The sequence below is a fragment of the Amyelois transitella genome, chromosome W (assembly GCF_032362555.1).
Source record: "Amyelois transitella isolate CPQ chromosome W, ilAmyTran1.1, whole genome shotgun sequence".
Classification (NCBI taxonomy): domain Eukaryota; kingdom Metazoa; phylum Arthropoda; class Insecta; order Lepidoptera; family Pyralidae; genus Amyelois; species Amyelois transitella.
The window spans coordinates 8,110,216-8,130,302 of NC_083536.1; the positions used below are offsets into that span (position 1 = coordinate 8,110,216).

General features: G+C 38.3%; 4 protein-coding genes across 4 annotated transcripts; 3 read left to right on the forward strand and 1 right to left on the reverse strand.

Moving 5' to 3' along the window:
- The first annotated feature begins 1,268 nt into the window (after positions 1-1,268).
- On the forward strand, positions 1,269-3,468 carry LOC106139833 (uncharacterized). Its single transcript, XM_013341335.2, has 2 exons — positions 1,269-1,829; positions 2,603-3,468. Exons 1-2 carry the CDS (start codon positions 1,407-1,409, stop codon positions 3,416-3,418), a joined length of 1,239 nt encoding a protein of 412 aa, XP_013196789.1. The 5' UTR covers positions 1,269-1,406; the 3' UTR covers positions 3,419-3,468.
- On the reverse strand, positions 1,719-3,605 carry LOC106139834 (uncharacterized). The gene is made up of 2 exons (XM_013341337.2): positions 3,462-3,605; positions 1,719-2,572 (listed from the first exon to the last, which is right to left on the reverse strand). Exons 1-2 carry the CDS (start codon positions 3,603-3,605, stop codon positions 1,982-1,984), a joined length of 735 nt encoding a protein of 244 aa, XP_013196791.1. The 3' UTR covers positions 1,719-1,981.
- Positions 3,606-4,412: 807 nt separating this feature from the next.
- On the forward strand, positions 4,413-5,209 carry LOC132904142 (uncharacterized). The gene is made up of 2 exons (XM_060954063.1): positions 4,413-4,835; positions 5,204-5,209. Exons 1-2 carry the CDS (start codon positions 4,413-4,415, stop codon positions 5,207-5,209), a joined length of 429 nt encoding a protein of 142 aa, XP_060810046.1.
- A 13,945-nt stretch (positions 5,210-19,154) lies between these two features.
- On the forward strand, positions 19,155-19,841 carry LOC106139829 (uncharacterized). The gene has a single exon (XM_013341333.1). The coding sequence runs from the start codon at positions 19,155-19,157 to the stop codon at positions 19,839-19,841; it is 687 nt and encodes a 228-aa protein (XP_013196787.1).
- The last annotated feature ends 246 nt before the right edge of the window (positions 19,842-20,087 follow it).

The following is a 20,087-nucleotide window of genomic DNA, read 5'->3' on the forward strand; positions in this document are numbered from 1 at the left end:
CTCTCCTCCTTCGCACATTGGAACTACATTTAGCGGCCCCCGATAGTATACATACAATATCATCATACATTTTATCCATATGAGTTCTGTGATATGGATCACCACAAACGGCATCACAACATGCCGAGAACTCGTGTGGAAAATTTATCATTTTTTAATTCGAGTGACATTCAGTGTTATATTTTGAGATTTGATCATTATCTCTTTCTCCCCAAACAATTTTATTTAAACAATTATTGGAAGCTAGTAGTTTTGGACTCAAAAAATTAAGAAAATCACATACTACTAATACAGGATAATGATCTGACCAATATATATCATATAAGACAGATACCGCGAGTACAGTGGGCCGCGCTGCACTTGTGACAACACAATGATCGAGCCATCGCAAACTCCCATGCACATCACTCACAAACGTATGACCATTCGTTGGTAATAGTTCTCTGTCCACACACGACCACAATTATTCTGAGCAAAAGGATTAAAGTTCCGTATCAAAGGACTCACCAGGGTGTGCATTGTAGTCATCAAGCATAATCACTGACTCACTTAAACCCTCAGTAAATTCTACTAAATTTTTATCACAATCTGTTGGCATGTACACTGAGAAAATGATAACCGAACTATCATTGAGATTGATCTTAATAACTGCTAGCCTAACACTGTTGCACTTCACCACTGTTACCATAGGAAACGCAGCCTTTCTCCAGAGTATGGCCACACCTCCGTAAGCCCTGCCCCGTAGAACACCAGCCGACGTGTCAACAGCGGAGGTACCTGTGAAACCGAAGTCATTGTCAATTGACCCCAGAAATGCCAGGTCGTGTGGAAGTAACCACCTTTCTTGCAACGCACTAAGTCTGACGAGCGGCACAGGATACGCACACACTCCACAGATCTAACAACGTTTTTACAGTTGTAACTTATTAATTTGACGTTACAATTCATTATGAAGTTTGTTTACTAGCCCCGGCCTATACGGCTTTTCCTCTTTCTCGGTACCTAAAGTCGATAGATCTTCTATAGGCGATACCTTTAGGCCAGAAGTCTTCCGACAAAAATAAATCCATTTTATGTTTAGGTACAAATATTTTAAATGATTCATAACCGATTGCTATTTTCATATTAATTTTTTCTACACTAACATCGATATCACATTTTTTCTTTATGTATGAAGTGATATCACACATGGACACTCCCTTCGCCACATTGTAAATATACAAAGGAATTTTAATTTCAGCTGCCTTAAAATTATTCCCAGGCTCTAAGGCCGGGTCCAGACGAGTGTAACGTGTAATGTAAGATTACGTGTAATTTAGTATCAACAGTGTGGACGGCACACGAACTAAAGCGAATTGTGAACGCGAAAATATTTCAAAAGCTGTTTCCACTCAGTTGCTACGAACATGCCGAATAGGAAGGTCGTGATAGCTGGTGCGGCTTTTATTTTCATGTATTTACTAACTGAAGACCGCAAAAGTCGGAAGCGTCGATGGTGGAAAACTAATTTGTATAAAAGAAGATCTTCTTTACTTGTGGAACTAAAATCTCAACATATAAGTGGTCAATATAAAAACTTTACCCGGATGTCGCCTACTGACTTCGAATATTTGTTAACAATCATTGCGCCTAAAATATCAAGACAAGACACTATAATGAGATCTGCAATTTCGCCGCAAGATAGACTGGCTCTAACACTAAGATTTTTGGCAACAGGAGATTCATTTACAAGCCTTCAATACACCTTCAGAATTTCAAAACAGTCAATGTCTTGCATTGTACCAGAAGTTTGTGAAGCGATTATAAAAGCATTGAAAGAAAACATTAAGGTGAGTTTTACATATTTTTATTTATTTATTAAAATAACAAATTAAGCTATTGTATTAAGTACGGTAAGCAAAATTAAAATTATTCCAAAATTAAAATTAGAAAGTTGAATCAAATTGTATCTTCAAATCATGTAGTACAAAATTTATTCTTTTCAAATCAGGTCATTCACAAAGTCTACATCTTCATATGAAGTTTGAGATAATTCTGAGGGAACAGGTGAAGCATATGGAGCAGTAGGGCAACTTGTTTGATTTTGACCTGTTGAATACCCTGAAGTAAGTTCTGAGCGATTAGACAAAGAAGGTGGTTCATTGCAGTATCTTGATGAAGGAACCGAGCCTGTTGTATACCCACTGTAATTGAATGCCGATGGATAATAATGTTGAGAAAAGTTAGTGCACCCTTCATCGGCTTTGAATATTACGTCCATTATTGCTCGCTGCACGGCATTTTTAGTACTTCTGTTATATTGTTGCATCTTGCTGCATATAAAATTTGAAAAGAAAAGGGTTTCACTGTCAAAATTGTTTGGATTATTGTTCCGGGGTTCAGGAGTAGGACTAGAAGCAGCACTCTTAAGCAGGCCAAGAGCCTCCGAAAGCATACCCATTTTTTTATTTTCGTCTGATTTCTTTTTTTTGGGGGCCTGACCAGTTGGTGATATAAATTCTGAACTGTTATCAAACAAACTGTTATCATTTTCGACACTTGTAGATGCACTCTGTTCCGGTTCATTTGTAATCTGTAATTAAAAAGAAATTCATTGTTTCAGCTGCCAAAAACAGAGTCAGAATGGATCCAGATCTCAAACAGATTTGATGAATTGTGGAATTTTCCCCATTGTGCCGGAGCCATGGACGGTAAACATGTCATTCTCGAGGCTCCGGTACATAGTGGCACAGAATATCGTAACTACAAATCTAATTTCAGTATAGTGATGTTTGCTTTAGTAGACGCGGAATATAATTATAAATTTCTGGATGTCGGATGTCAAGGCCGCATTTCAGATGGTGGAATTTTTAAGGAAACTGAATTATATAAAAAACTAGAAAATAATTCGTTAAGATTGCCTGCACCTGAAGCACTGCAAGGTAGAAACAAAGTAGTACCATATGTTTTTGTAGGAGACTCTGCCTTCCCTTTACAAAACAATATAATGAAACCCTATCCAGGAGAATACCCCAAGGGATCGCCGCGAAGAATTTTTAATTACCGGTTAAGCAGAGCTCGCAGGATTGTAGAAAATGTATTTGGTATCACAGCATCTGTGTTCAGAGTTCTACGAAAACCTATGCTCCTTCAGCCCAAAACCGTGGAGACTATAGTCATGGCTATTGCACACTTGCATAATTTTTTGAGAAACACGGATTCATCTAAAAACTTGTATGCACCCCCTGGCTCACTTGACAGCGACCAAAACGGAAGATTATGTGAAGGTAGTTGGCGGAGAGATTGTGAAATGTCATCTTTACTTCCATTGAATAATGTACCTAGAAGAGCTGCCTCAACGGCAAAACAAATTAGGGATGAGTTTAATGACTATTTTATGAACGAGGGTACAGTTTCTTGGCAGAATACATATTGTTAAGTTTTTTTTATCAAGTCGAAGGAAACTAGTTCAATGCAGTTACCTCTGTGTTGCGTCGTTTCCTTGGATTATTTCGATCTCCTAAAAATGCCAGCGCCTCGTAAGCAAACCATGTACTTTTGTACGTTTCATCCCCACCTGTAAAATAAATTACAATAAATAAACAATACAATAGAATATAGTACATATATGTATAGTAAAATATAGTAGAATATAGTAATATAGTGGGTATACAATAGAAGTAATAATTGTACTAATAGCAAGTAAGTGATAATACCGTAAAAACTAAATTAATAAATAAAAGTGTGTAATATGTAAAGCAACATAAATTTATAATAAAACATACCTTTTTCGGAACTATGGCTCTTCTTTACTTTTCCTTTTTCTCTTCGATGTGAAGCAAGCAAACTAATTGTAAGTGTTTAGGTGGCTATCGAGTTATGAGTCATTTATAGGTAGTAAGTAAAACAACCGTGTTAGCTGAGTGAAGTTGAATGACTGAATTTTATTTCGTTAACTGTTCACCACAATAGTCCCCCCTTTTTTTTTTTTTTAAAACAAAAATATATACAAATGCAATACATACTGACAACAACAAAAAGAAACAAAAAATATATATATATAAATTGTCCGAATTTCACATTTTATTATTTATTACACTTTCACTATTTGCGTTTTTCACTTTTCGCTGTCATTCTTATACGTATTGTGGTGAACAGTTAACGAAATAAAATTCAGTCATTCAACTTCACTCAGCTAACACGGTTGTTTTACTTACTACCTATAAATGACTCATAACTCGATAGCCACCTAAACACTTACATTGGTGACCCCGATTAGTTTTGTAACATAGTAACACGTTCCGCGATTTTAACTTGTGATTTAATTTTCTTTGTTATCTTCGTGTCACGATAATTATACTGCACAACCTGTCAGCCTTCCTTAAGGGACTCTCACTGACTTCGTTCCAAGAGGCATATATCCATCGCGCAACATGAATACGAGTGGAAATTGCACCCCCGGAACTCCTGGATGCGGAGCGCCGAGCACCAGCAATGTCAACACAGAAATTGCAGCCTTCGGCATATCGTCAAAGATACCAGATTTTTGGGTCGAGATGCCCAGAGTTTGGTTTGCTCAGTTCGAGGCGATAATGGCTCCTCAGAAGCAAGATGATGAAGCTAAGTATGCTATGGTGCTGTCAAAAATTGGCAAAGAAGTTGTCAGGCAGATAACCGACATCATAACGGCACCTCCCGAAAAGAAGAAATACGAGGCTGTCAAGGAAAGATTGCTGTCTGTTTATGAAGAGTCGGAAGAACGTCAATTTCAAAAGTTGGTCGGTGAAATGGAGTTAGGCGACCAAAAACCATCTTCCCTGTTGAGGCGTATGAGGGAATTAGCACGCAATAGTCAAGTAAGTGATAAGACTCTACACAGTCTATGGCTATCAAGACTCCCTGATCACGTGCGAGCCGTATTAATGGTAAGTCAAGATCAGAAACTTGATAATCTTGCCATTATTGCAGATAAAATATTAGAAGGAAGGTCAGCTGAAGTATCGGAAGTGTCGAGCGGGCAACCACAACTTATGATAGAAATATTAAATCAAATGAGTAAGTTAACCATGGAGATAGCAGCCTTGAAGTCAAACTCATTTCAAAATAACTACGGACGTCGCAATTTCAATAGAAACCGAAGTTCGGAGCGCTCAAGATCCCGTTCGAGACCTAGAATAACACCCGATAGCCCCAATTGGTTATGTAAATATCACCTGCGTTACAGAAATAGAGCCCGAAACTGTGTAAAACCATGCAACTGGAAGAAGCCGTCGGAAAACTAAATACAGCGTTGACAGAGGCGGTCGTCAGCGCTATTACACCATCAAACCGCCTATGCGTTATCGACAGAAAAAGTGGATACCGTTTTTTAGTGGATACAGGTGCCAACATCTCCGCAATCCCGAAAAGAGGGAATAAACTGAAAACTGATAACACATATAAAATATACGCCGCAAACGGCACCGTAATACAAACATATGGTGACAAAACGCTGACTCTAGATTTGAATATGAGACGACCGTACAGGTGGACTTTCATCGTTGCTGACATTACGCAACCAATATTAGGCGCCGATTTTTTAGAAAAACATAATATTTTGGTGGATCTTCGAAACAAACGCCTGATAGATGGCACGACTGGACTTCAGAGGGACGCAAAATTCATGAAGTCAAGCACGCCTACACTGCGGACCATCAAATTAACAGAAGAGTATGAAGACATTTTGGTTGATTATCCAAGTATTTTGAGACCTCTCGACGCTTTATCACAACCAAAACACAACGTTGTTCATCAAATTATTACCGATGGACACCCAGTTTACTCAAAATCCAGGCCATTACCAGCTGATAAATACTTAAGGGTGAAAAAAGAAATTGAGCAGATGTTAGAAACTGGTATATGTAGACCCTCCAAGAGCCCGTGGGCCAGCCCCTTACACGTCACTACGAAGAAAAACGGCGAGTTGCGGCTTTGTGGCGATTATAGGAAACTAAACGCAATCACGGTACCGGATAGATACCCTATCCCGAGAGTATTAGATTTCACGTACCTATTACCAGGAACCAGCATATATTCTAAAATAGATTTAAAAAGAGCCTACAATCAAATACCAGTTCAGGATGTCGAAAAAACCGCCGTAATCACGCCATTTGGCCTATTTGAGTTCCCTAGAATGCCATTTGGTTTACGCAACGCAGGACAAACCTTCGTCAGATTCCTGAATCAAGTTTTAGCGGGATTGGACTTCATTTTCATATATATCGACGATATACTTGTGGCTTCATCGTCGACTGAAAGTCATCGACAACACCTCCGCGAAGTATTCAGAAGGTTGGATGAACATGGCATTGCAATAAATCGAGACAAATGCGTGTTGGGTCAGTCGCAAGTAGAATTTTTGGGCTATTTGATTACGCAAGATGGTATCAAGCCGTTACCTGAGAAGGTCGAAGCAATAAATAAATATCCAACTCCGAGTACCGTGCAGGAATTACGTCGATTTTTAGGTATGATCAATTTCTACCGAAATAACATACCACAAGCAGCTAAATACCAAGCTCAACTAAACAAGTATCTGGTTCGGTCCAAGAAAAACGACAAGACACAAATCCAATGGACCCCGGAGGCACTAGAAGCATTCGATCAATGTAAAGCAAGTCTAAGCGACGCGGTTACATTGACGTCACCGACGACACACTCCCCGCTATCGCTCATGACAGATGCGTCACAAACGTGCGTCGGCGCTGTTCTCCAACAATATGAAAATGACATTTGGAAACCGCTATCATTTTTTTTCAAAAGGTTTAAGCGAGACTCAATCAAAGTACAGTACATACGATCGCGAATTACTGGCAATTTACATGGCAATAACACATTTTCAACCTTATGTAGAAGGAAGAGAGCTAATAATATACACAGATCACAAGCCACTATGTTATGCCTTCACTACTAAACAAAACGGTGTAAATAAAAAGGAATCCCCAAGGCGATTACGTCATCTCGAGTTCATTGCACAGTTCACAACAGACATACGTCACCTCGCCGGTAACCTGAACCCGGTAGCCGATGCATTATCACGAGTCGAACAAATAGATTGTCCTTCACCTGTGGATTGGAGTGAGATAGCAGATACTCAAAACAATGATTACGAACTCAAACAGCTGTTGCATAAAAGCAATCTTAATTGGAAGAAAATACATTTATTCGGGAATAAATACTTGTATTGTGAAAATTCTAAAAATCAATTGAGACCATATGTGCCGAATTCACTTCGAAAACAAGTATTCGACACTATGCTTAACATCACTCACCCCGGAGTGCGATTATCGAAGAAAATGGTATCACAACATTACTTTTGGCCACGAATGAATACACACATCGGAAATTGGGCGAGAGCTTGCGAATCATGCCAGAAAAGTAAAATATATAGACACAACTCATCGCCAATTGGAAGTTTTTCGGCAACAGCGCGTTTAGATCACGTGCACATAGACATCGTCGGACCATTGCCGGAATCGAACGGCAATAGATATATTGTTTCAATGATAGACAGGGCTACAAGATGGCCAGAAGCTGTACCGGTAGCAGAGATAACGGCGAAGACAGTAGCGGAAGTTTTTGTCAACACCTGGATAGCAAGGTTCGGATGTCCAAACGCAATAACATCAGATCAAGGACGACAATTCGAGTCAGATTTATTCAATGTTTTGACTAAACTACTCGGCATTAAAAAAATCAGGACTACTAGTTACCATCCACAATCAAACGGTTTGGTCGAGCGTTGGCATAGGTCGATGAAAACCGCATTAGTTGCGCGAGGAAACACGACAAACTGGTCAAAAGAACTACCTTTAGTACTTTTAGGATTACGAGCAGCCTTACGGTTGAAAGAAAATATTAGCCCGGCACAAATGCTATACGGAACTAACATACGACTTCCTGGAACATTCATGAACCCTAAAACTCAAATTTCATCGCCAGAAACGTTTACACAGTCCCTACAGGATTCGATGGCAAAGATAAGCCCTTTCAATGAAAATCACCACAACACCACCCACAGAACATTTGTTCACCCCGATATGAAAAACTGTGAATATGTCTACGTTAGAACGGATGCTGTGAGGAAACCGCTCACACCACCTTATGAAGGCCCATACAAAGTCATAGAGAAAAACGAAAAATATTTCATAATTCAATTACCGAAGAAAACTTCAACAGTATCTATAGACAGATTAAAACCTGCATATATTTTTGTCGAAGAAAAGGTGAATGAACCTTTAGAGCACTTAAAAAGTGACCAGAGGCACAACGAAACTGATAAATCAGCGGAAAATAGCGAAGACATTTTGTTTTTGCATTCTTCTACATCTCTTTCCAATGAATGAGCAATATCACTCCAAGCATCGTGTTTCAGATTTTTTTTATAGTATTGCGGGTTTTTTGGATCCCAAATAACAGGTTTTTTTTGATACAAACTAATAAGTTCAAGCGATTGTTCGTCACTCCACATCATGAACGTACATACGACACAACCGTCACGAACGCCGTCCAAACGAGCACTGCGAGCGTCTTTGTGTTCGCGCGAAAAACCGACAGCCGATGGATCAACCCCGAGCGCCGCGCGAGCGTTACATGTAATGCTCGTAGTGCCGTCCACACGTAGAATTCGTGTTACATTACACGGTGGATTACATTACACGTTACACTCGTCTGGACCCGGCTTAAGCTAGCTTTCGGGGCGGTCATCTGTTCGGGATGCGTCATCGTAGCTGTTCTGTCTTTTGTCTCGGACTCTCGTCGCATTATTCTACTGTGCGGTGACGAACGTCTACCCTCCAATGAATTATTATTCGTAGCCTCCAATAAATATAATTCTTCACCAATATCTTGATACGTAGGTCCTTTCAATTGCTCTTCCGTCCGAGCATTCATCGATAGCAGACGTGTTACTTAGTTATTTTACCATTATTTTAAAGTAAACACGCGAATTAGATTCTTATATTGTTCGTTGTCGGCTTAAAGTCCTACCTTAGTTAAGTGTGTACTTACGACACCATCTTACGCGAGCATAGCCGTGGCAACACACCCCACCTCCGTGAGACAAAGTCAGTTGTACATTTTTCGTCCTGCTTCAACGCTTGACCACTGACGCCGCGTAGCAAGCAACTGCTGGCTGGTGGGGGCCGAGTGACGCAGGGCCTACGACGCTAAGGTGTGCTACGAGCGAGGCTGCTACGAAGATACTGGACACCTACTAGCAGGTTGTTTTTGCTACGAGTACGCTACGAGTCCCACGTCGACTACAAACAGATGAGTGATTTTGTTAATATCTGCTAGTAAATAACTAGAGCGTTCGTACTGCTACATTTAAACATCTATACATATTATTCACATTGCGCACTTGTTTTTCTTTGCGTTGGCTATTGAGACACTAAATAAAATTAAGGAAAGTCTTACCTGCACTTTATTATCATAATGGATAATAACATGATGAATAGGTCTCTTTCTGAGTCAAATATTAATAAGGATGTGGGGGTTGAAACAGAACAACATACGTCTCCTAACTTTGTAGCACAACGAACAAAAAGAAAGCGAGGTGATGATATCGATATAGACCGCCTCGATCTTTTTAAGGATGAAATAATATCGTTAATTCAATCCATGTTCCATAAACATGAAAATGAAATAAAGAAATTTGGTTCCACGCTGACTGAGATTAACCGGACTACCTCCAGCATACAGACTACAATGTCTTTTCTCGCTGAACAAAATGAAGAGTTAAAGAAAAAATTAGAACTTTTAGAGATAGATAGGAAAAAAGATAAAGAAGGCATTCTGATTTTAGAAGAACAGCTAGAAGATTTGAAACGTGACAAGCAAAAGAATAATATTGAGATTAAGAATGTTCCTAAAAATGAAAATAAAGAATATCTCCTAAAAATAACCCTGGAGCTGGCTAAGTCCACCGGCAATCAAATATCTGAAAGAGATATCAATGACATCTATAGGATAAAAGGAAAATGGGGTGCAAGTGCCAATACCCCAATTGTAGTCGAGCTGGCAACCACACTTTTAAAAATGAAGTTCCTACAAGCTTGCAAAGCCTACAATCTGAGGCATAGAGAAAAGCTGCTTACAAGTCAAAATTCAAAAAAAGAATCTCGGCTTCAGATCGAACGACAATGTTCCGATTTACGTATCGGAGCAGCTCACTGCCCGAGGCGCTCGCCTTTATTTCCTCGCGCGAGACCTCACTAAATCAAAGTCCTACAAATATTGCTGGACTTCTTATGGCAGAATATACGTCCGAAAACAGGATAACACTCCTATTATCATGATAACAACTGAAGATCAAGTTAACAAACTATTGCAGGATAAGTGACTAGTGCATATAGTTGTTCTGAGTGTATTTATTTTGTCTATTTATATAGTTTACCTAACAGTGATGCAGAGTACACATTTGTCTCATGATCCCCCACACAGCTTATTTTTACTCCAAACATTACTTTTCGTCTACACATTTAAAATAGGATTTATTTATTCTTCTATATTTGATTTTTTATCAGTTATTATTATTTTTTCCCACTCTAATGAGATAAAATTAACTACGCGTATATCCATAATCTGCACATGGCACCTGAATCATGATATTGTCCATTTCATATCTTTATCCCCTGAAAATGGATAGTTCCCTACTGACGGTAACAGAAATTGACAGTACAGAAATAGCTCAGTCGAGTTTGTGCAACGTTGAAGATTTGATTAAGACAGCACCCAGTTCTCTAAACAAAGACTTTAAAATAATCTGTCAAAATATAAGGACAATTTATAGTAATCTTGATGACTTTTTGATTACCATATCCGAATATAATTTTGTGCCAGACTTAATTATTTTGACTGAATGTAGACTTGACCCATTAAAACCTGTACCAGAGATAAATAATTACGTTTCCTTTTTCACTACAGTACTTTTTCGGCGGTAGAAGTCAAAATAATCAGACGTGTTTAATTTTGCTCTGATTTAAATTTAATTTTTAATAATATAGTAGTTCCTTAATGAAGTAAATTTACCTCTAATTTATTGGCCAGCTAGCACTAATTTATTCCTCTCACAATTTTCACACTAATCTCCTATTACTACATAATGGATCAACTTGCACAATTGAAATCACAAATGGATGATATGTCCAAAATGTTTGCAACGAGGATGTCCTTGTTTGAAGAAAAGAATGCTGGAAGCAGTAGCCCTCAAGATATCAAACATCTATCAAGTGAGTTCCAGAATTTCAAAACATTTATTTGGAAAGCTGTATCTGGTCTCCGGTCTCAGATGGTTATACAGACATTAGACTGCTTTGAGATGAGGTCCAGAGCTAACCTCTTATTGCTTCATGGTGTGCCTGAAGACAAGAAAGAGAACCTACTGGATAGGGCACTCAATGTTTGTCACACCAAATTGCAGCTGCCGGACTTGTCTAACCAGTCATTATCAGTTGTGCGCTTGGGCAAGAATATTCATCCCGACAAACCCAGGCCCATACTGCTACGCTTTACTGACTGTAGCAGCCGGAATAAAGTATGGGCTGCCAAAAAATCGCTCAAAGGAAGTGGTCTCACTGTGTCTGAATTCCTTACAACTGCACGTCATGCTGTATTTATTGAGGCACGAAAAATCTTGGGCATCAAAGGCTGCTGGACAAGCGATGGCCGGATTGTAGTGGTATGTGGGAATGGCTCCAAACGCAAAATTACTAGGATGGAAGAGTTGCAGGCTGTACTAGCAGAGCTTCCTGTCGCAACTGAGCCTGCCAGCGCTCCTTCATGTCACCTTCAAGCTCCTAAGGCGAACATGAGTTCTGTTAAGGAGAGCATCAGCGGGTCTACAAGTCGGCCTAACAACAAGCAATCGCGAAGTACCAGGGCTGCTAGTAAGACCAGTAAATAGCTACACAATACTTCCTTGCTTTCCTTTTCTTTCACTAAATACTTTATTTTCTTCTTTGTGTGTGGGTATTTATTTGCCATCAATAATTTCGTTACGTAACATTTGAGTTCGTAACTGGTCGCACGGTATTTTTATATTTATTTTATTCAAAATTAAGAGTGCCGACTATGAACGATTAAATTTGTGTTGTGACATTAATCTTGTGGCGTTTTGACGTCTGTCTCTGTCACAAATGACAGTAAATATTATTGTGAAACGTGTGATGCGTTCCGTTTCAACAAATCATTATTGTGGTTTCAAATTTATTTTTTATTTTTTTTATTATCTGAATTTTTTTTTGTCTCCGTTTAATTTAGTCTGGTAGCTGCCGGCCAGTAATTGAGGAATTAGCTTAAATACTAGTTTTAATTTTATTCGTATTTTAATTGTATTTACTATTTATTTATTTGCTTGATGTCTGATGTGCTAAGATTTAACTTTAGTGATGAATATTTCTGTCTTTCCTCTGCCGATGTGTCACAATTTCACAATACTTCGTGTGAAGATCCTGACGAGGGTTGTCTAAACGATAATTTGAAAATAGAGTTTTCTTCGTTTCACAAAAAATTCAATGTGGCTCACATCAATGCCCAAAGTATTCCAGCACATTTTAATGAGCTTTTAACTACATTTGCATCTACGCAAATTCATGCTATTTTAATCTCCGAAAGCCTCCTTAAACCCTCATTGCCATCCACGCTCTATCCTCTGCCTGGCTATCGACTTTTCAGAAATGACCGCTCATATACCGTCGCGCGGAATGGCAAGACTAGGATAGTTGGCGGTGGTGGCGTGGCTATCTATTTACGTGAAGACATTCCTGCACAAGTCCTTTCTCAATCCATCCCAGAAGCAAATGCTCCTGAGCACTTATTTTTAAACGTTAATCTCCATCACACTCAAATTCTGCTTGGCGTCTACTATAGCCCATCTCTTCATATTAATTATTTTAATTCATTAGACTGTCTTCTGTCAAGGTTTCGTCCTCAATTTGATAATATTATTTTAATGGGAGACTTTAACACTTGCCTTATTAAAAATGATTCGAGATCTAAAACTCTTTGTTCTCTTCTTCATTCTTTTGACCTACATGTGTTGCCCCTCAATCCCACCCACTTCCCGCACAACGGTCCACCATCTTTACTTGACCTCATTATAACATCCTCACCAAATTTGTGTCCTTTACATGGCCAATATAACGTTCCCTGCTTTTCAGCGCATGATCTTATTTTCGCGTCTTTTAAACTGCGCTCACCCAAATTCAGACACAAACTTATTTTGCGTCGTAATTTCAGAGACTTAAATTGGAAAGTTTTTGAGGATGACTTGATGAAGGTTGATTGGGACGTACTTCTTTCTGCGCCTGATGTAGATGCCAAGGTAGCTGCTTTCAACTCCACTATCCTTTCCCTATATGACAAGCACGCCCCATTGCAACAGGTGCGGGTTAAGCACTTCCCGGCTCCCTGGTTAACTCTGGCCATCAAAGCGCTAATGGCTAGGAGGGACAAGGCCAAATTGAAGTTACGTAGAAACCCCTGTCAGACTAATCGCGAAAATTATATCGTGTTGCGGAATCTTTGTAACAAGCAGTGTAGAGAAGCAAGACGAAAGTATATCTACGGTAGCATCGACTCATGTCCACCTAACAATTTGTGGAAGTTCTTGCGTAGCATTGGGGTAGGCGAGCAAGCGTCTCCTTCAATTATAAATGTTTACATAAATCAACTCAATAATCATTTTTGCTCACCTCCCATAAATCTCACACCTAATATTAAGCAGGCAACTCTTACTCAACTTGCTGCAAGACCTACTCCTGACTGCCCTTTTTTTGACCTTGACCCTATTACTGCCGATGAGGTGATCAAATTTGTTGGCAAACTTAGGTCCAACGCGATGGGTTATGACGGAATAACTTAAAATATGGTCAAGCCAATTGTATCGATAATTGCACCCCATCTTGCTTCAATTATACATTTTTCTTTGAGTTCTGGAGTATATCCGTCTGCATGAAAATTAGCACACATTATTCCTCTTCCCAAAATATCTAACCCAACCTTACTGTCCCATTTCCGTCCTATCTCTATCCTACCACTGTTATCTAAAATCCTAGAACACCATGTTCAGCGGCAATTCTCTAGTCACTTGATAAGGCATAGATTGCTGAGTCCTTTTCAATCGGGTTTTAGAGCAGGCCATAGTACAACCACAGCTCTCCTAAAAATTACAGAGGACTTGCGTTTAAACATTGATAATAAGAGCCTCACAGCCCTAGTTCTCCTAGATTTTTCTAATGCTTTCAACTCAGTCGATTTTGATATCCTGCTGGCTGTTCTGGGTTCTTTAAAAGTTTGTTCATCTTGTCTTCTGTGGTTTCGCTCCTATCTTCAGGGTCGCCATCAGAAAGTTTACGCCAACCAGATTAGTTCTGACTGGTGTGAGCTCGCTGCTGGTGTTCCACAAGGAGGAGTTCTTTCTCCCATACTTTTTTCTATTTTTATAGATGGAATAACGGCCCTATTATCCTCCTCTTTTCATCTTTACGCTGATGATCTCCAAATTTATGCAGCTGCCCCACTTGATGAATTCCACAATGCTGTCGGCGTTATCAACGCAGATCTTATTTCAATTGCGAATTGGGCTCGGAATTTTGGACTTACGATAAACGCGAACAAATCTCAGGCAATTATTATCGGTAGCCCTCATTTTATTAGTAGATTAAATTTATCCTTGGTACCCAACATTTCACTCAATGGTGAAATTATCCCTTTTACTAATAAAGTTAAAAATTTGGGTATCATATTTGATCAGACTTTATCGTGGGCCCCTCAAATCAATGACGTAAGTCGAAAGATTTTCTACTCACTACACGTCTTGAAACGACTTCAAAACTTCTTGCCTCTTAAAACTAAAATTATGTTGGCTAGCTCAATCTTGCTACCTCATCTTGATTACGCTGATATAGTCTATTTGGATCCGTCTGAAGAACTTCTCAATAAACTCGACCGTTTACAAAATGTTTGTATACGATATATTTTCGGTCTCCGGAAATACGATCATATTTCGAAATTTCGTGATCAACTTAACTGGTTGCCTATCAGAGCTCGCCGAAATCTCCATATTCTTTCTCTGCTCTTTAATGTTCTTTTCAATCGATCTTTCCCCTCGTATCTTTACGAAAAATTCTCTTTTCGCGAACCGGACAATCGTCTAAGATCCTACAATAAACTTCTTCTATGTGTTCCTTTACACTCTTCCCATTCCTACTCTAACTCTTTCTCCGTAAAGGCTGCAAAGCTTTGGAATTCTCTCCCCTTGGACACAAAAAAATCACAGACCCTCAACATATTCAAAAATAATGTATTTAAGTTCCTGTCCAGTTGAGCACCTAGATCGAACGTCAAGCAATTTATCTTAGTTTATGTATGTTATTTATTATAAGTTTATACATATATATTTAGTGTATAAGTATATGTCTATATATGTATTTCTGTTAGTATACTATTATATTGTTGCTAAAAACACAGTGACTTGCCGCTTTTTACTGAATTATTTAGTTCCTTTATTATTTTGCCGGTTAACTGGAAGAGATCCCTTTATGGGATAAGTCCGCCATTGCTAGTGATTTGTTTATTTTATAACTTTGTACTATTTTCTTGTTACTGTGTAAATTTCTATGCAATAAAGATATTACAAACAAACAAACAAACAGTTCACATGAATAAATGCGATGGTGTGGTAGTCTACGTATCTAAAAAGCATCGGGCATGTGTCAAAGCAATAATTCTCACAAACGCATCGTGCTTACAAATTAATGTCAATGATAAAACGGTACTGGCCATATATCGCTCACCGTCTGTAACTAATGCTGACCCGTTCATTAATTCCCTTGATAGCCTACTTAAAAATCTAAAATCGATAAAAAACATCATTATCACAGGAGATATCAATATAAATTTAATAGAAAGATCCAACGCCCAACCATATGAGCGCAATAATCGTCTGAATTATTTAAATATGGCGGCCACGCATGGCTTACTACCTGGTCACATACTACCGACAAGGATTGACGGATGCCTTGATCATTTCATTTTGAAGCTTGAATATAGTAAGAATACCGCATACATTAATATTATTAATACATCCATAACTGACCATTCAATGATATATTTAAGGTTATCTGGTAGGACAAATGATATCAACTATTCCAGGACTAAAATTGATGTCGATTATGGTAAAGCTGTTGCAATGTTAGCAAATAGCAACATTGTTGATGATTCACTTTCGATGGATGACCCTAATATTTGACAGATTTCTTTCTTACGAGACTCAGGGAAGTTATAATTCTTAACACAGTAACAAGGATAATTCCATGTAAAAACCGGATAATAAAACCTCGGATGACCCTAGGAATCTTACGATGTATCAGAAACAGAAACCTTATGCAAAAGAAATTAAATTTAGACCCTAATAATACTATCCTGAGAATTACATATAGGAGATATCGCAATTATTACAACAATCTGATTAAGAAACTTAAAAGAAATTATGATAGACTACAACTAATTCAAAATAAACAAAATTTCAAAAAATTATGGCAATCTATAAATAAAATTACTCACCGAAATAAAAATAAAGGGGATAACTTAGATTTACTACATATTAGGAATACGCCGGAGGAGTCCGTTAATCACTGTAACCATTATTTTTCTACTATCGGCAAATTGTTAGCTGAAAATATACCTCCATTACAAAATACTTTAAATTCTCCGAATAACTTAGGTTCTACGGTTTACCAAAATATGACATCATTTGTACTTATAGATACCGATCCGGACGAAGTATATGCTATGCTAATGAGTCTAAAATCTGATAGTGCTGTAGGATGGGATGGTATTCCTATACAATTTTTGAAACTTTCTGCTGATAAAATTGTTCCTATAATTACACATTTAACAAACCTTTGTTTTCAACAAGGGGTATTCCCAAAAGCACTTAAAATGGCACTAGTTACTCCAGTCTATAAGAGTGGAGATAAGAGTGACGTAGGCAATTATAGACCAATTTCTGTCTTACCACCTATAGCTAAAATACTTGAAAAGTTACTCAACAAGCGTCTAACGGGGTACTTAAATAAATATAACATTCTTTCGGAATCACAGTATGGATTTAGAAAAGGCCGTTCTACTGAAGATGCCATTATTGACTTAACATCCCATATCACTAAGGCAATTGATAGTAATAAGAAATGCATAGCGGTATTTTTAGACTTCAGGAAGGCTTTTGACACAGTGTCTACCAATATTCTTGTAAGGCGACTTGAGAGCATTGGAGTGAGAGATGTTCCCTTAAAGTTTCTAAAGGATTATTTATGTGACCGTAAGCAACAAATAAAAATTGGAGAATACTTAAGCACCACAAGTGACCTAACTTACGGTGTTCCACAAGGGAGTGTTTTGGGTCCTACCCGCTTCCTCATTTATATTAACAATTTGTGTAACATGGAAATAGCCGAGGGGAAAATTTACTCATACGCCGATGACACTGCATTGGTCGTCACTGGGTCTTCTTGGGAAGCTGTTCGGATTAGTACTGAGAGGGCACTTGCTGGGATGTATGGTTGGCTAAACCACAATCTATTAACCCTTAACTTAACCAAAACCAATTATATCTGTTTCTCAAATTACAATGCATCTCAACCTGACGTTAATTTTATGGTTAAAATTCATACATGTGATGATTCATCCATTCAGATCACTTGCAATTGTAATCCTATCACCAGAGAAAATAAAACAAAATACTTGGGTGTTGTGGTTGACCAGCGATTGTCTTGGGGTGCCCCAGTTGATCTTGTTATATGTCGTATAAGAAAACTGATGTGGACTTTTAAAAATCTAAGACATGTTGCTACAACTGCTCTTCTAAACCAAATTTATATCGCACTAGCTCAATCCGTAATGACATACTGCATCTCCGTTTGGGGAGGTGCAATCAAAACTAAGTTTATAGGGGTAGAGAGAGCTCAACGACTTTTAATAAAAATCATGTATTTAAACCTTACAAATTTTCAACTGAATCATTATATGGTTTGAGTGATCTCCTTTCAGTCCGTAAGCTTTATGTTCTGCAAATTGTACTAAAAACTCATAGTATTATTCCATATGATCATCACAGAATTAACAGTAGAAGAAGAAGATACCATGTTGCCCCCATAATTCCCTGCAACACTTTATACGCTCGTAGACAATATGTCAGCCGATCTACTCATCTATATAATAAACTAAATAGGATCTTAAATATATACCCTTTAGCGAAATTTGACTGCAAAAAAACTGTAATAATTTGGTTAAAAACCCACAACTATCATAATATAGAATCATTATTCGAATTTATAGTATAAATATACATTTTCACACCTATTATACTATGTATCTTCATAATAAAAAATGGATAATAATCAATCTTCATAAGGAAAAAATAACTAGCATCTATTTCGTTTTGTTCCGTGATTTTTAATCGAAAAACCTAGTAAAAAGTTTTAGTTCTGCATGTGACTATATATCGTTGAAAAGAAGTTTAAGTGAGCAACTTGGTAGTGACTGCAGTTTTATTAAGAGGCATCGCATTTGTGAGTAACAACGATATTCATTTTACAAATTCAAACGACATTATCAACACATCGCTTCGCCGGACACCGGCCGTAGTCGTTGTCAAGCGGTGACTCATCGCCACTGGTCACTCTCGTCGTGCGCATTGCATTGGAGGTACTTAGCTTGCATAGCAACTCGGCCGCTTTGTTAACATAATGGCTAATGTAAACAGAAAAATATGCGCTGGTTGCCGCATTGTTATTTCTTCACGGCAATACTTGGTTTGTTCTTTCTGCGCTCTCGTTTATGATTTGGAATGCGCTAATGTCCCAGAAAGGCGATTTTTTATAATGACTTCGGATCATAAAAGCCAATGGAAATGTCCTGAATGTTATAGTAAGCAGCCAAAGAATAATAATTCTAATACTCCTGTACGACCATCTGTGTCTGACAACACCGCAAAATCATCAGCGGGCATCGACGAGTATGTAAATGTATCAAAACGTGGTAAAAAGTTGGACGATTCCAGTCCTCCGTCGTCCTCCCTAATCTAAACAGAGGATAATTTACGGGATATATTAAAGCAAGAATTATTAACAATCATGAGAGCGGAGTTGAAGAGTGTCCACGAAAAAATGGATAATTTCCAAACAGCCGCCGAATTTTTCAATAAGCAATATGAGGACCTTAAAGCTGTAGTTGAGGAAAAATCAGCCGTCATCGAAATCCTTAAGGAAGAAAATTCTACTCTTAAATCCTCGGTTCTCAACCTGACTACGAGATTGGAATTAGTGGAGCAGCAGCAAAGGGATTGTAATGTAGAAATAAATGGTGTTCCTGAGAGCAGAACAGACAATCATCTTACTGACACGATTAAGAAAATTGGCAATACTGTCAACTTTCCTATAGCTGATACGGATATATTACACGTCACAAGGGTAGCAAAAATGGATAAAACCAGCGCTCGTCCGCGTACTGTAATAGTAAAGTTCCAGAGCACACGTCATCGGGATAACTTCCTTGCGTCAGTCGTGTTCTTCAACAAGAAGAATCCCAAGGACAAACTGAATACTCGACACCTGGGTATTGAGGGCGCCAGCATCCCCGTCTACGTATCTGAGCATCTCACCCCCGGCAACAAATCTTTGCATGCCCAAGCGCGGCAAGCAGCGAAGGAAAAAAAGTATAAGTTCGTGTGGGTTCGTAGTGGACGTATTTTTGTGAGAAAAGACGAATACTCTCAGCCTATTCTTGTTAAGTGTCCCGCCAGTCTTGCAAAAATTAAATAGCTTCCTTTTCATTGTACGGATAGTATAACTTGTTACGACTGATTACTGTCATATATGGATTTAAGTATCTATTATCAGAATACTGGTGGTCTTAGAACCAAAACAACCAAAGTGTTTAATAGTATATCTCTATGTAGTTATAGTATAATAGTGTTTACAGAAACATGGTTTAATGATAATATAAATAGCAGAGAGTTGATAGATGAAAGATACGTAATATATCGCAGAGATCGTGATTTGTCTAAA